This window comes from Halichoeres trimaculatus, unplaced genomic scaffold (genome assembly GCF_033239565.1).
Source record: "Halichoeres trimaculatus isolate MK-OKI-2021-1 unplaced genomic scaffold, fHalTri1.1 fHalTri1_scaffold_11, whole genome shotgun sequence".
Taxonomy (NCBI): Eukaryota; Metazoa; Chordata; class Actinopteri; order Labriformes; family Labridae; genus Halichoeres; species Halichoeres trimaculatus.
The window spans coordinates 31,685,314-31,703,397 of NW_027437189.1; the positions used below are offsets into that span (position 1 = coordinate 31,685,314).

General features: G+C 40.2%; 1 protein-coding gene across 1 annotated transcript in view; it reads right to left on the reverse strand.

Moving 5' to 3' along the window:
* Nucleotides 1-18,084, reverse strand: part of celsr3 (cadherin, EGF LAG seven-pass G-type receptor 3) — a 192,147-nt gene that overhangs the window by 102,396 nt on the left and 71,667 nt on the right. Inside the window, exon 4 of the mRNA XM_074681031.1 lies at nt 3,285-3,507. Within this exon, the coding sequence (XP_074537132.1) occupies nt 3,285-3,507 (223 nt within the window). The remainder of the gene's footprint in view (nt 1-3,284; nt 3,508-18,084) is intronic.

Here is an 18,084-nt window from a genome sequence, read left to right on the forward strand (position 1 = left end):
GGTCCATGTTTTATACTGTCTATGGATTGGGGTTTCCAGTGTTTCAGCTGCCAGCCTCAAGTGGAAACACAAGAACTGGAGTTTTTTGGACTTAAAACCAGAGGTTGCTGCTTTGGCCATGCAACTACTTCTTTGATGAGTGATGCAAAACAAAAAACCCAGCATTACTTCTCTGCCATTGTTGTTCTTCAAAATAAAGTCTGTCTAATATCTTTCTGCTTTCTTTACTTACTCAGCCTGTGCTAAAGCTGCTGCAGGGGCTGAACTAAGAGTAGTAAAGTTGGAGCAATGTCGGTTTTGTTACGCCAGAAGACACTTCAAGATTGAATTTATAGAAAACTAGGACTGCAAAATATTATACCAAAAAATAAAGCCACTGCATTAAATTTCCCATAGCTTTAGATAACAGTTTCATATAACAGTGAACTATATTGCCAAGTCTGTTTTATTCACTGTGCAGGTGAGGTGTTGTCGTCAAAGAAGAGAGCATTTCTATAATTCTAATACAAAAAAATCTTAAATTATCGATTAACTATTCCAATCTGTAAAGATCAAACAGTCACATCATACCTTGTGATTGTAAATGCAGAAATTAACTCGATAAATCACCTCCTGTGTCAACACTGCACACACTCTTCAGGAAAGAATACCAAGACTGCAAAGTCTCACAGAGACTACTTCATATTGGCCACATGGGACCAACCCCATAGGCAGTGTCACCCTAGCAACAATGATTAAACGACATCACCCATGGCAACCATCCCATAACCTTGCCTGACCACTCTTAAGAGCCACTTCAAATCTGCCTCGACTGACCACTCAGTGTGTCGAGAGGCAAAGGCATTGAGCAGCAGATCCGCTGTAGAGAGCAGCTGAAACAAAAGACTAATCAGAGACCCTTCCTTTAAGCATTATTTCTGCACATTCACTGCTTTAATGCTCTTTCAAATTTCTTCCTGAGAAAGGAAACATTATTCCAGACATTTAACAACATACAGCCATGGAAAAAATGATCAGACCACCTTTGTTTTCTTCAATTTCATTTTAATGTCTGGCACCACTAAAGGTATATTACCTGAAGAATAAAATGAAAATGACAAAAATTCAGCTGATGAAATAATATTTCATGTCCTATTTGACTTGTCAGGAGTTGTCCTCAGACCTCAAGGGACCTCAAAATGAATGGGTACTGTCAAGAAATGGACAAAGACAGTTTAAGAAATGACTTCTTGAAGCTGGTCTGAAGTCATACAGGCTGCAGAAGAAGCCCTTCATCAACAAGAGGCAGAGGAATCCCGGTTACTCTTTGCTAGGGATCACAAGGATTGAACTGTTGTTGATTAGGTGAAGGCTCCCTTCAGGGATAAAGACAGTTTGAGTTGATGCCCACTCCCTGGTTAGGAGGAGACCTGGAGAAGCCTACAAGTGTTCCCCCTGTAGTAAAACATGGGGGTGGATCAGTGATGGTCTGGGGTTTCTTCAGTCTGGGTGGAACAAATGAAACTGTATAAAAGGCGAATAAACCAGGTCACGTACAGGGCTACTCTTGAAAACACTCATCATCCATCAGCTGGAAAACTCTTCCCTGACTCAAATGACTGGATTTTCCAAAAAGACAATGCCCATTGCCACACAGTAAGGTCAGTGAAAGCCTGGATGGAGAACCTGAACATCCTGCCTTGAAGAGATCAATCACTAGATCTTAATCCAGTTGAAAACCTGTGGAACATCATTAAACTCAAGAACCACAAGCCCAAAAACAAAGCAGATCTGTTTGATTTTTTGCAGCAGAAAAAGGCTGCTGTGACAGGAGAACAGAGTCAGAAGCTGGAGGAGAGTATGCCAAGACGAATGACTGCAGTCATCAAAAAGAATGGTCATGCAATCATGTATAAACTCCTGTGTGTTTCATGTGACTGAAACAGACAGAAAAATAAATATGAAATGCCTAAAAGCTCTGTTTTTGGCAGAACAATGCCATAGCCATAAATGTAAGAACCTCAGTAATTTTGCTTATTAGCTTCGGCAGGGAGGTTCTGTTTTTGGGAGTTTGTCTGTTTCTGAACAACATAACTCAAAAAGTAATGAACAGATGTGGATGAAATTTTCAGGAAACTTTCAAAATGGGATAAGGAAGAAAATATTACATTTTAAAGGTGATCCAGATCACCGTCTGGATCCAGGATTTTTTTAAAGGATTCTTTAGCATTGTGAGATGGGGCTGTTTTCACCATATGTGTACATAACTCCACGATAAATGGCCGGATTGCATCGCAAAACAAAAAAAGACAAGGTCGCCATAATTTCTGATAGATGTAAAAGTACGATCCAGATCCTGGCAATATTCTGGATACTAAGATCTGGGATTTGAAATATGAACTTGGTCATCATAATTTTAACACTGTCAGGTAACAAATTATCGTAAAAACCTGCAACTTACACCAAATTGTAGCAGACAGTCTGCTGAAAGGGAGTATAACATTAAAGTAGGACTAAAGTGTTGGTGACAATCACAATATGCTTGGAGGAGGTCTGCACTCTCTGAGTGCTTTTCTAGTTATCAAAGAAACCATGGAAAATGGCGAGGTATCAGCCATTAAATTAAACTCTTATGAGCTTATTTTGTGATCATTACATTTGCCTGAACAAATGTACCAGACATTAAAACGAACAAGATATCGAAGAAAACAAGGGCGGTCCAATATTTTTTTTGTATCATTGAATATACACCAACTCTGAAGACTTTTTGGGTTGTTACATAGGACAGTTGTCTCAAAAGCAAAGGCAGCAGACACTGATACATGAACGTCCAGATACACTCTCTCGGGTTTCCTATAGAGAGCAGAATACAATACAGATAAAATGTGAGATAAGAAAAGACAGGCGAGAGGAAAGAAATGGAGATGTAACTGAAACTAGCAAATTGACGGATGAAAGAGGAGAGAGTGGAGAAACCACTCTACCTGAAGGTGAGAGATGTGGGGGAAGAGGAGAGGAAGAGAGGAAAATCATGAATAATAGGATCGATCCCTGAGCTGCAGAGATGAAATAAATAGATTAAAGCAAAGAGGAGAGGGACTCCATGAGCGGAAGAGAACTGAGAGTCAGAGAGGGAAGTGCTTATGGATCTTTGTGAGAGTGCACCTAAATGATTAGAGAGGAAGACTGAAAGAAAGAATGATACGAGGAGGGAAGACAAAGAGCAAAGGCCAAACAAAAGAGAAAATGAAGTTGTTAAGAGGAGAGAAAGAACAGGACAAGGATTAGACTTTAGATGTACTCACGTTAATGAGATGGACAGGTGAAATCTCTGCCTGAGGCCACGGAACATGGCGAAAGACTTTGGCGGGAAGGAGCGAGCAGTGATTGTGCAGTACGGACGCTCGTAGCCTCCTGCAGGACACTCACAGCGGAAACCCCCTCCTGACAGCTCCCGACACGTCCCTCCATTCAGACACACACCTGGAGCACACCTGCCCTGCCGCCGGTCAAACTCACAGCGGTCACCTGAGGAATAAAAGGAAAACAATGATCGACTGCTGAACTTAAAGAAACTTAACTCAAGAGTCACTGGCACAGCAGGCGCTGGACGACAGCCTAAACAAAGAATAATGAATAAAGAAAACACACCACTGGAGAGCTTTGACATGAAACCTGGACACTTTCAACATTTTGACACTTGTTCTTTAGAGACTTCTCACAATTAATTTTCATGAGCCCTGTCCTCTCTGAGCCCATCAGATCAAACTCATGCTGTGTAACCACGCACTGTTCAAACACACACACACAGCTTCACTTTAGATTCAAGTCAGATTCAGACGCTTACAAGCTGAATTTCAACTACATTTAAAATAAAATGCTGTTTTGTTTTCAGTGTTTTACTCAATAGGCTATATGCATGACAAACTCTAAGTCTAACGAAGCATGAAACGTTATGGATGCTGAATATTTATCAGACATTACCATAAAGTGTTGACAAAAAGTTTTCATGTCCCTGAAGCAACTTTCTGGGGCAAAATTTAACTTTTTCTGGCAAAAAAAACCCAGCACAAACCAGCGCTAAACTTTATAGCATGATGCCAGTGATCAAGATAAGACTCAAAGAACGAGTGTGACCGGCTGATCTTTCTCCAACGGTGAATTTTTTGAATGGATTAAGAAGGTATCAAAGTTCTCCCCAAACCCCAAAACACTTTGAACCTCACATAATAAAAACATGTAAAAACACACAAATTAAATAAATGTTCTTCAAGTTAATAAACTTTATCCATTAACGCTCCATAAACAATTGTTTTAAGTTGCCAGGCCAATATTTGGCATTTTAAAGTATATCAGCATAAGGTTCTTTTTTTTTTTTTTATTGATCTGATGACCACTGAAAAAATCAATTTAACTTTTTTTTTTTGTTTGTTTGTTTTTATTGGCTCTGATGCAGCCGTGCTTTTCTGTATGCAGTCACTATGAAGTCTCCAGCATTGTCCTATCCACAGCGCCATCTGATTGGCTACACGTAGAGCCATGGTTTCGGTAACAGCTAGGGCTGGGCGGTATGGCCTAAAATAAAATCTCAGTTTTTTTCACAAAAAAAATTGATTCACGATTTTTTGACAATCTTTTTTTTTCCTTTTAAAGAAAACAACAAGTAAAAACGAAAGAGATTACTCAAAACCGGTGTACAGTACTGTTTCAGTGCACTACAGCACTATTCAGTTATATTCTACTTTTAAATGATTAAAAAAAATCCCCACTTTGTTTCTGTCAAGTTTTATTTTTTTAAGGCTATGGCCTGTTTATCCTTTAATTTAAATTCAAAAAAAAAAATGCTATTTATTCAAATGTGGACTCATAAAATTCATGCCTCCCTGCATAAGTCAGCGACCTGGTCGGGGCACCCGACCAGGACTCTAAAAAGTCTTGTCCGCCCCTGCTTGACAGAGCGTTCCTCGTTGCATGTTCGTTATGTTGCTCTGCTCGTCAGCGGATGGATTACTGCTGAATGGAGGATTTAGTAGGTGGAACAGAGGGAGTTGCAGAGAAAGACAGAACTCAGCTTCCCCCAGGTAAAAGTTTAACAACTTCTCAGTCATGTCTGTCCCAGCAGCTTGCCGCTCTGTTCGATCGCCTATCGTCGTCCCGTCTCCCACCTCGCAGTCTACTTTCACAAATCATGAGCCATCCATGTCACTATAAGAGGGGATTTTCTTCGGTAGAAGGGAGGATGTTCTGAGATAAACTAATGTATAATTCTTTACTATCTAAATCTCAAAATGACCAGAGTATTAACTTCGAAGAGCAGCAGGTTTTACGCGCGTCTATCACATCATCAATAATCTGCAGGTGAACCTGAAAGGGTCCCGACTTTGTAAATGTTTCAGTCAAAGATCTAAACAAACTCCTGAAAAGTGACAGATAAAAAATAGAGTAGGAAAGGGGTTTAAACGTTCACTGACGAGAGGTCTGGTTTATATCAATCTCTTTGGGCTGTTGATACAGACTAGGAACACGTGTCCGTCAAGGTGCTGGGTCTCAAAGACGCACAAGAACATTTTAATGACATTTAGGTTTCCGTTGTTTTGTTAGTGAACTGTTAAATCACGCTGCACACACGCAGAGTCAGCGCTTGCTGTGGTATTAAAGGTGCGCAATAGCGGGGAGAAAAAATTTGAATCTTTCATTTTTTAAATCGCCCACAAGGAAAAATTCGAATTAATCAATATAATGGATATATCGCCCAGGCCTAGTAACAGCCAATCAGCTGTCAAAGCTGTGCATGCACAGTGCTCACACACACTGTGGAATGGACAAAAAGTTTTGCTGAGAGTCAGTTCAGGCAGCAGACTCTCCCAGTTCCACTTTTTTTAGTTTGTCATCTAATTTTACAAGACATGCTGGAGAGTCTGGAAACTGTTCAATAGACATACATTTAAAGGCGTTTAAACAAAGATAAGTGTTGGAGTTTGTTTTATCCAACATTTTTCACTGTCACTTTTACTACAAATGAATATTGGCTCTAAATATGAGCCTCCTTGACTCCTAACGCTCACTATCGGCCCTGAAAAAGCCTTATCGGTCTGTTTCTACTGCACATTTAGTTTGTTCAAAAATAGTGCAATAAACAAACAAATGTTTTCAACGTAAATAATCATGATTATAACTGTGAATAATAAGCATGATTAAAATATGGGTCCAAATAATTGCAGTTATCACTTCGTCCATAGCCATGCAGTCCTATATATAAAGGCATGACAATTTTCTGAATTATTCACATCAATGAGTATCTGTGTTATTCTGAATCATTGCTCCCTTTTTCCTGTCAAAAGAATCTGGTTAATATCCTCTTTGCCTAAAGGCTGGTACACATTACAGGATTCTCTAAAACTTCACACATTTAGAGAGCACACACTTGATGATAACAAAAGACAGATCACCAAGATTTCTCTCTCCTGGTCTTACAGTGTGTGGTCTTCACTCTGAGGTCACCACACACGAACAGATTCTTCAGCAGAGCTTCAGCTTCTTCATGCTCAATATTCAAAATCTCACATAGTAAAACGTGACTTTATTGTAAATAAACATGACGGACATATAGGAAAAAGCGAAGATGTTTGTTTTTGGACTCTAGAGTTCCAAACACAAACAACATAAAAGGGCTTGTGGAAATGGAAAAGGTTGTGGAGACGGCGGGGATATGGGCTGTATGATTAACAATGTGAGTTAGAGGTGAATAAAGTCTTTTTGAGTATTACAGATAGATTTCTTACTTCCTCTTAGCTCCGGTATTTTATTACACGCTGTACCTGCTCAGCTCCACTTGGAGCGCAACACACACTACAAAATTTTTAGTCACAAATATTAAACATGTTCATGATCTACAATCTCTGAATCGGAGACCTTCCGAGCGGCTCCGACCAGAAGAAATCAGTAGCCACGGTTGCATGATGAGTTTTTCGTCTTTCCAAACGGAATCTTTCTGAATGACTTTTCCGAAAACACTAGAATACATGGAAAGAAATATTCCAATCTCTGGTCTACATGCGCCGCTGTAATCAAACAGAATAGTCAATGGGGCATGCGCAGAAAAACGTAAACATCACAAGATTTATCAAAGCTGGGGGACGACAGTTTGTTTCTCACGGTGTGGCAATACTCCGTATTGCGAGTTAGTCGTCCGTCCAGTCTTGAAATTATGTTCATTTCTTCCAAAGTTTGGATCAAAAACAAACTTTCTGCAGCAGTCCAGAGCTGACGGCTCGCTGCCATTTTTATAGTTGAGGAACGTCCCTAGTTGCGTCTTACGCCATATCTGAGCATGCGCTGAAAGAACGCACCCTGACAACTTTCTGTTTGAGTGGATACATTATACCTCAATCGGTTTGGGGAAAGGAATATTCCACCCCTGTGAAACCGATTAAATGTCCATTTGGATTGGCTCTTTTCTTTCAGAATGAGGTGTATACAAAGGTTAAATTCTTTCCGTTTGAGAAAATAAACCGAATGCAAGCGGAATATTTGGGTACATGTATACATGGCTACTGTTAACACACCCCACACCTCAGAAATATCACACATGATGTCATCAGACAATCAAGCCTTTGCTGGCTTTAATCGTAAGGGGAAGATACTGCAGAAGCTATGATGCAAAGTTCTGTTTGACTCGGTGAATGTGAGAAACAAAAGCGATGATGAAGCGTGATAAATGAAGTGACCCTGCTCCTCGAGATGATTGTGTCTTGTAGTTATTTTGATATCCAAGTTGTACAATAATCAGCTATTTACAGCTAATGTGGATCTTTCTTATTACTCCAAAAATGTTACTTGAGAACTTCCTGCAGGTTGAGAAAAGGCCCACTTCACCTGAGAGCCCTGAAATTGCCCCAATCTACACAGCACTGATTCTTTCTCCATGTGAACTGCTGGCTCTCCTCTATCAGACAGTCTCCACTTTAGATGTAAATTAGTCCTTGATTAGACGGTGCAAGCAGCTGGGTGCTGATTCCTGAAGAGAGGGAATAACAGCAACTAGTACAAAGGACAGGCCTTTACAGTCCCTTAAAGGAGCAGTGAAGAGAGTGGACTGTCGGGCTCTGAGGGTTGGGATCCTGGTGCTTTAGAAGTGTGGAAAACCAAACAAAAGGAAGAAAAACCCAAACAAATCTGCAGACAAGAATGAGAATAAACAGACATTTGGCTGCCAGTCAAAGAAGCGCCCATCTGTGGGCACCTCAGGAGGCAGAAACACCCACGCTACACACACACACACGCACACCTTACAAACACACACTCTGTATCGCCAACATAAAGAGGAACGTAGGAGTAGGCTCACCAGTTTTTGTTGTTGCTTTCCACTTTTCCTTAAGCACATTTGGACACACACACTGTCTGACATTTAGCAGCTGCACACAAAAAACACCCACACCCAGTGCCCTTCATATCAGCAGAGCAGACAGGGTTTGAAACTAGCCTCAAGACAGATGGCTCCTCATGGACCCTTTTTAGAGCCCGCTAACAGCTATACACACACACACACACACACAGATACACACACACACACACACACACACACACACACACACACACACACACACACACACACACACACACACACACACACGCACACACACACACACAGATACACACACACACACACACACACACACACACACACACACACACACACACACACACACACACACACACACACACACAGAGTATTGGTAAGGAAAAAATAAACAAACCAAATGCAAACACATTAATTATTAATGGAATACACATTTTCTTTCTTTCTCAAGCGTATCTTTCAGATTTGTGCTATCCCTCTTCTCTGCTTTCCTACAACACACACACACACACACACACACACACACACACACACACACACACACACACACACACACACAAAAGAATCAGCCCTTAAGGCTGTCAGGTTTTATCATGTAGCTGTGTCTGTTGGCACATTGTTTGTGCTGCTTTTAGATATCAAAGTGCCCACTGGCTAAGTCCTTTTAAGAGCCAGACACACACACACACACACACACGCACACACACACACACGCACACACACACACAGATGACGTAAGGCAGTTGTAAGTCAATAGATGCGATCATCTTTCGTCGTGATCCTTTTGACACAAATATTGTCTGACAAACACAAGACACCCACAGTCAATAAACAGACAGACACACACACACAGACACACACACACACACACACACACACACACACACACACACACACACACACACACACACACCCTAGGGCAAGTCATGAGAACACACACAAAATGCAGGAGTCATAGATGCACACAGACAATAAGCAGAAAAAACTGTCAAAGCAAAAAGAACACACAACATTTTTCATCTTTTCAGATATTTTAACAACCTGTGATTTACACGACACAAACTGATGCTCACAGCACGTGGCACTGAGAGCAGGTCGGCACGCAGTGACACTTATATGAACTTATATTTTATAGTGAGCTGCTGGCTGAGCTGATAAATGCAGACCTTTCTGACTTGGTTAACTTCAGTTGCACCAGCATCCTGCTCATCCTGTCAGAGTTCCCCCACTATAGAAACTTAAGGTGGGAAAAAAAAATGACGTATTAAAATATCTTTTTTTTTTTGTTGAGTATTCTACTGAAAATCCCATCGATTAATCGAGTAATCAGACAAAATCCATTTTTGTTTAGTTAAAGAGCAGTTATTTTTCAAATGAAAATTTTTCTCTTTAAGAAATAGAATTTTCTGATACAGCATGTCAATAAGAGCACTTGCTTTGGTAGCTCCAAAATTTGTAAACACACTTTAACACATTTATTTTGTGCCTTGTACATCTCATCAAATGTTGCAGACTAGTGCTGCACGATTTGAGGAAAAGGTGCGATTTGCGATTAGGTGGACAATATTGCGATTTCGATTGTGCTTGCGATTTAATAAAAAAAGTTGTGTCATGATGAGTCTACAGACTTGCTTGGTTATCATGGAGAAAAATCTGAATTGCATGTGCTGACATTGCAATTGCGATTGCGATTGCGATAATCGTGCAGCCCTATTGCAGACCCAAATGGCACCCGTTTCGTAGAATGACTCATTAGTCTCCAAACTCCAGAAAAGAAGCTAGATTTGTTGCTAGTTGCTATTTTGTATAAGAGGTAGCTTGAGGGGTCTGAAAACTCTCTTAATATGGCCTCAGCTCTATTTGAAATACCACTCTTTGATCTTTTTTTAAATTAAACGATTCCTCGAGGCGGAGAAAATTACTCGGGTAATTTTTGTAATCGAGTATCATTCGAGGAATCGTTTCAGCTCTAGAACAGTTACTGAAAAAAACCCGAACCATTCTGTTTCCCTCACTTGGTTCGGGCGTGTGCCCTGTTTGGTTTGTGTTTTTCTTTTTTCTTCATTCTACAGCTCAGTTTGAAGTGATGTAGCTCCAATCATACGCATGCACAACAGGAGGCGAAGGATACAGCCGAACAGTTTTGGGGAGGCGTGTGTGTTGTTCACATGACAAGTGGAGAAGGCAGTGTAAGGGTGTACCTGTGTTGTGTCGTTCTGCTGTCCGGGAGCAGTTTTTAGATTCAGTGTGAGCTCTGATGACGGCGGTAATAAAGTGGAGGAAAAACCATGACTGAGTGTTGCCAACTTAGAAACTTTCTGGCTACATTTAATGACTAATGTAGACTAAAGAGTTTTTTTAAAGACGACATTTCTTGTGACTTTTCTGGAGTTCTGAGTCTGACGTTGAAGCGTGTTTTGATCGCCTGAATGGTCAGCGTGTGCCATCGTGAGCCCCTCCTCTATCCAAAACACAGACAGTCTTCACTCACAGCAGATGAAATCACCAAGTGTGTGTCTCATTATGGTCACTTCTGTCAGTCCCCAGCCCAGATAAAGGAGGAGAGTTGATACTTAAACATAAAAAAACGTGAATGGACAGAAGAAAGTTAGTTTGTAGTTGTTAACATATTTTTGATGTGTTTTTGTTGCTTTCTGTCTCCCATGTTATTTCTCTCCTCTACAGAGTCCATAACAATTACATGCATATGGATTATTATGCAAACCAAACAGCAGCATCATTTAGTGACTTTTAGTGACTTTAGTGACTTTCCTTACTAAGGAGTTAGCATGTTCAAACCAGCAATGTTTCACTCAGCTTTGTTTGAAATGGGATACAGCCTCATTCTTTCAGGTTTTTCAGGACTATACAGGTCAGAATTGATTACAAATAATCTGCTAACAGTGAATTATTGGGGTAAACGGTAAAAATAATGGTGTTAAAAACAACAACAATGTACACTGAACTGAATTGAAAACTGTGACCACAGGAACTGAACCGTAGATTTTTGTGAACTGTTTCATCTCTAAAGTGTGGTGTTGTGTTACGTCACATGTGATGCAGCATGTCAACCAACTCACAAACAATGCTCATAGCCGACCACAACAACCTCTCTGAAGTTTGGCTCAACTTCATTCAAAATGATACCATAGACTGTATAAAACATGGACGTAGTCTCGCCGATGTTACCCGTCTGTTTCTGAAACAGAAAATGAAGCACATTGGCTATAGCGGCCATATTGGTAGTGGCAAGGGCTTTGCCTACAGCCATAGGGCGCCGGCCGACATGTGACCCTCAGCTGTGCCTCTTATTGGAGGAGCTTGCGATCTTAATATCCTCTGAACGGCCGTGTTAGAAAATAATTCACCCCCCATGCAGTGGGAGCCGGTAGTAAAATTAGCGACTCAGACAGGAGACATTTTTTGAACCAGGCTGTAAATAGGTTTATTTCTGCTTTGAAAATGGCTTTTTTTGGCTTGATGTGTATGTGACTTCAGGTACTTCCAGAGCCAGCCTCAAGCAAACACTAGAGAAACAGCAGATTTTAGCACTTCAGCATTGTCTCATATTCTCAGACTGGAGGTTGCCGCTTGAATGATACTGACACCGCACGGGAGGTATCACACCCGTTATGACACCAACTTCAACCCACTGTAACGCCTCAAATGCACCTGATTAGTCTTCAGTCAGTTTCTTAATTTCACCACAAGACTCCAACACTGTGAACTTTACAGTATGCTGTCCTCCGTCCCTCTCACTGATTCACTCAAGTGATTCATCACGTATTGCCTATTACCCAACAGTGAGCTCCTCATTTTCTGTCACTTTGTAATCCACATCTAATTTCTCCATCCATCCATCGCTCGATCACTTCATCACAGTTAATTCATCTGGCCATGTCTCTCCTTCACTCAGTTTCCCACTGCCACTCTCCTCAAGCCACAGGCAGCTGAAAACTGCCACTTATTAGCTGACAAACACACACCAGCCTCTCAGACCAGAGAACCAGCCTGAGGACAGAGTCAGACGCCCGGTCACACACTCAGCTCAGATAACAGCAGCCTGAGGACATTCAGATTATCACATCTGTCTGTCCTTGTTTGGCTTTCTGTCATCCTCTCTGCCCTCTCACATTAAACACGTACCTCTAAGAGCACTCAGCAGGGAACCAATTAAACAGGGAAACATGCAGGAACCCCCCCCCCCCCCCCCCCCCCCCCCCACACACACACACACACACACACACACACACACATATACACACACACACACACACACACACACACACACACATCCCAATTTCAGCGCCTTTGTCTGGAGCGCCCATTCAACCATACAGACCCTCTCATTAATATTAAAATAAATAAACAGATATTAATACTCATGAATTATGCGTGTCAATACTTTCAAACACACACACACACACACACGTAGGTGCACAGTTACAAACACACACGCTGGATCATTATGCACACCCATTCGCTCACAGGTTGACAGACTGGGAGGAAGTAAATTGACAATAGAAGAAGAAAAACATCTCTGCATGCAAACATACAGTCAGACAAAAACACACAGCCCACAAGTAGAAAGATGACAAAGACACACACACTCAAACACACACTAATTACAGTTAAGCACAGCAGACGTGTTCTCAGACTGACTCAATGATAGTCTTTTTATTCTCTCATCTCTGCCCAGACGGTGTGGAGGCGCCCACTTCAGCAGCGATCAGTGGTGCTAGGAAACAGAAACACACACACACACACACACACACACTAAAGCTCACACACAAAGAGCAGGAAATAGAGTTATTAAAGTTATTAAATAGAGTTATATGTCGATCTTCATTCTGCTCAGCTTCCGGAATCAGATGGATACAAAGGTGTCAAACACATGACTACACAAATGTGGACTAAAAATGCTCAAATAAAATACAAAATGTTCACTTAAAAATCACACAGATAACTTCCAGTGATCATACAGGAAACAAATAGGACACATTCAGACACTAGATATTGATCTTTGACGCAATTGTCAAAAAAAATAAAGAGAAAGAAAAGGCATATACAGACTACAATGTTGGATGTAACAGAGAAAACAAGCTGCAAATGTAAATATTTGTTCAAAGCTTATAGGCCCTCCAGGAAGTTGCAATGTTGGACTCATAACAATTAACACAAATTCAACCAATCCCTGTGAATTCTGGATGACTATGCAATTTTGTCCAATCAGCACAACTTATTTGTAAGTTTCACCAATCATAAGTAAGTTTCACCCCCCACCCTCTTGAGTTTTTTCAATCAAAGTGGTAAGACCCCTGCAGGACTTGCTTCTTGTATATGAAGTTGTAGATATATCAGACAAAAATACCTCTCATCTACCAACAAATATTTAAGCAAGGGACCTTGGGAGGTAGCTACGCAAACCCCGTAGAACAGTGGTCCCCAAACTATGGCCCAGGGGCCGGATATGGCCCGCCTCCACATTTTGCCTGGCCCCCTGAACAACACCAGAGGCGCATTATGATTTTTTTTTTTTTTTCAGTCTGGCCATGTGATCGACACTTACACATGCATAGAACGTAACTTTCTATTCCACCCTTCTGCAGTTTGTGCTCTGTCTGAAACCCTGCCGATAAAATAAGAAAATCCTGTTAAACCATTATACTGGTAGTGAAATATATTGTGCTTGTAGGTGTTGTATCACTTAGTTTGGTTTCTTAGCCTGCTTTCTTTCTGGTTTTCACAGTGAAGTCAATGAGAGAGAGCTGCAAACAGTGGTGTCTACAAGAAAGTTAATATTTCATGGTCTTTTTGTGTCAAAAACCTGAAAAGGGTTATTTAGTTATTATTTATTTTATACATAGTGTTATATATTTCATTTACAGTGTTATTATTTATTTTCTGATTTGTTGCCTGTCAAGATCCCAGAAAGGGGTTTATTAATATTTGGTTAAGGCTGGCTTTCTGGGAAACAATAAATATTTACGTTTGGACACCTCTGTGATCGTCACACGTTTTTTTTTTTTTACAAACGGACCCTGGCCCCCCATCAGAGAAGGAAAAAGTTGTTTGGCCCTGACGGGAAAAAGTTTGGAGACCCCTGCCATAGAACATCGTGGTGGAACGCAAACATAAATCATCTTTTGATTAACACTTTACTACCACAACACACAAGAGATGCATCGCTGTGCATGCATGCATGCACGTAAGAAGGGCATTGCACTGTGCATGTGTGTGCACATCTATTCATAATTTTTTTAATGTATTTTAAAAGCTTTATGCTAAATATATTATTACACTATGTAATATCAGATGAGTAGTGTGTGTACTACAGGAAAAGTGCTAGAGAGAGACATCACTGAGGACAATTAACATAAAACATTCAATGCTGTTTTATTATCACTAGATCATGCTGCCTTTCATTTAAAACAAATTTAGATTTGCTAAAAAGAAAATGCTACTAGTTTGGCCATGCTTGCTCAATTCTGCAATTTCATTGCAAAAGAACACATCAGAATCAGAGCATAATTCAGCATTTTCTCCTTAATTCTTTTTTTTAATCAATGCACCTGCAACTGCTACAAACTCTGCAAATTACAATCTATTAAATGAAAATAATCATCTAAGATAGAAAAAAATATTTACACTTACCACCAAACTTTGGCTTTGATTTAACTGTGTTCTGAAGTTTTATTGTAGAAGTGTTTCTTTTCTTTTTTTTTTAATGTATGACCTATATCTGCCAAAGCAATCCCCACATCTTACTCAGCTCAGCACAGAAAGCTGCAGATATCTAAATATGAGAAGTTGGACTCAGCAAAGGGTTGTGATGAGTGAGCCGATTAGAGAATTCCCTTAACTTTAGGATGAATCAGGTTTTGTTTAAAAAACAGTTAAACGTGACAAAAAAGGTCCATTTTAAACTTACTGATATTTTGTCTGATAGAGCTGATGTTTTACATTGACCTTATAAAGTTAAAAGAGCATGGACAGTGCCCAATTACACTGGTGTACAGTCTGTAACATGACTGACTCGCCTCTGTCTGAATGTTTATTTCTATTGTTTGAAGCTTTTAACTATTTTTACTCACATCCTTTTTTTTTTTTCCTATCTTCCACCCTCATTCCACTTTTACCTCTTGTTTCTTCCTCATTTTTCCACATCTCCCTCTATATATAACCCTCTTCCTGCTTTTTCTGTTCCTTCCTTCCTTCCTTCCTCTATGTCTTTCCATACCTTTCCATTCCTCTTTAATTTCTTCCTCTCTTCTCTTCCTCTTCTTACGCCTGGCTTAATGCATTCACAACACCCCTTCATTCACGCAGATGTTTTATTCATCAAAGCCGGTATTATTCAGCCACCCCCCGGCATCTTAGTTTGCTCCGCCTTACCTCCCACCCCATCACCCCCCTCCAACCTAACACATGGTACATCCCTTGAGGCTATTACACTCCCAGCAGCTCCCTGCCTCTTCTTCCTCTTGTCTTTTCATGTGTAGGTCTCACCCTCACTCCTTTTCAGGCTCTTTCTTTTCCTCATACAAACCCTCCTACAGTGACACACATTTTAGCCCGGTGAGAAATGAGTAAAAAAAAATGTTGAACAAGGAAGTTGTCTTTAAAGCTATGACATTTTGCTACTTGTTTTCACCTTATTTTACAAAACAGCATTTTAATGTTTTTTTTTTTCTCAGTTAATAACAGCTGTGTCTAAGGAAAACTCTGAGATGTACAAAAGTGATGCTTTTCTCCATTTCTGTTCTGTTTGCCATCACAATGCTGCTATAAGCAATACTTAAACTCTGACACTCTCAGGATTGAGTCCATTGACCAGCTCCACTACAGGGAGAAAAAACAACTTTCCTACAATCGGCTCTATTCCACAGGCTCTCTTAGCTTTCGATTCAATCCTATTTTGGAGAGAGACTATTGTTACCTATTGAATTAGCAATACGCTAACACATAATGCTGATGTCATTAGTCTCACAATTTGCCAAGCTGTCCTATGGCTAAGTCCTGTCTTCAAACGCAATGAGCCAATCACAGTGCACATAGCTGTTCTCACACACACGGACATTCTCTGCCTGGATGTCCATTGATATGCATTGTAGAAAGTCAGTTTTCTTTCCATTTCAAGAGGTTTTTATAAGATTATATGTTTAACAATGGTTGAATGGTGTTCATGGGGTATGCAACTCTGAATCTAAGTATCCTGTGAGACTAGGCGACAGGGTGTAACATTTACCCTATCCTAAGACACATCTGAATAGTGTCTTCTTTGGATAAAGTTGTGCAGTAGACCATAACATCAACTCTGTGTGAATCAAATGTCTCCATCTGCTCTAAGGTAAGCTGAAATCTGAAGTTTGTATCTGAAGCAGCAGGGCGTGACTTTGCTGTAAAGAAATATAAAATTATCTTTAACACTAGAACCACCACTGCAGTCTAACGGGCACTTTGGGATTTTCTCTAACCTTAGCTTAAGTTAGCCTAATGTTAGCTCCAAGCTGAGTTATTCGTCATGTCTCTTTGTTTGTTGGCAGTTCATTAGCCTATTTTGTTCTAGTTTTTGTTCTCTGGTGATCATACATCATTGTTAGCTGTTGTCCAAAGAGCTCTGGTTAAACTAATGTTACGTTCTGGAGCTTAGCTTCATTAGCTTATCTGTAATAGCTGAGATAACTAAGGTTGTCAAACGTTTTGCTGAATGATTCAGTGTAATTACTGTAGCTCCAAACTAACAGAAACACACTCTTGGTAAAGATGGTAAAAAGGATGTTATATTTTTGTCCTGACCAATACTGATCCTCTATCTTGTTGTCTGTGATGCTGATGCAAACCAGATGCTGTTTATCAGGTTTGCTCTGGGAACTGTAAATTTAGTCTGTAACTGAAGCTTTTTATGGACCTTCTCAACAATAAAATAATTCATTTATCCCTCCAATGAGTAATTTAAAGCCTTTGGGTGACTGAAAGATGAATGAGATCTTTCTGTCTCCAAAAATCATCAACAGCCTCCTACTGTGACTTCTGACATCTTAGCCATTGGCCAATTTTAAATAGTGAGCTGATCCAGAATTTGGATTTGATTGACACCTCCACAGCAGTTTGTGTCTCTGCTGCACAGCTTGGAAATCATTAAGCTGAAACACACACATAAAATCAAACAGTATCTCATAATATACCTTGAATAAATCTGAAGTGATAGAGCATATTCTGCCCTATAGATACTAAATATGGAACCGTTCCAGCATGATGCGGTAAATTTCTGTAGATCTGTACTCATTAACTTTAAGCTGAACTTCTCATACTTGTTATACCCCTCACACACATGCAAACTTTCTCTCCTTCTTTCACTGACTAAGTATCTTTCATCTTCTTCCTTCAGGCGTATTTGTTCCTCTCTGTACTTTTTATGGTTGAAAATGCAACTCTCTGAGTACTACTACATTACTACTTGTTTTTCTTTCTTCTAGGCTTTTTCTCCCCCTTTCACCCTTACAGCTAGTTTCCTTTCTTCACAGCTATGGAGCATCAATGTTAAGCTTTGACTGATGATTCCTCCAAATAAAAACTCCAGTATATGAAAGAGGGATATAAATCACACAGCTTTGCCCTCATATGTCACACCAAAGTTGGTTTAACAGAGACTTCTCTAGCCTGGCACAGGCAGCCTTTAAATGAAGAACATTTCAGATAAACTTTGGCTCCTGATATCAGCTTGTGCTACGTTGTTCGCTGAT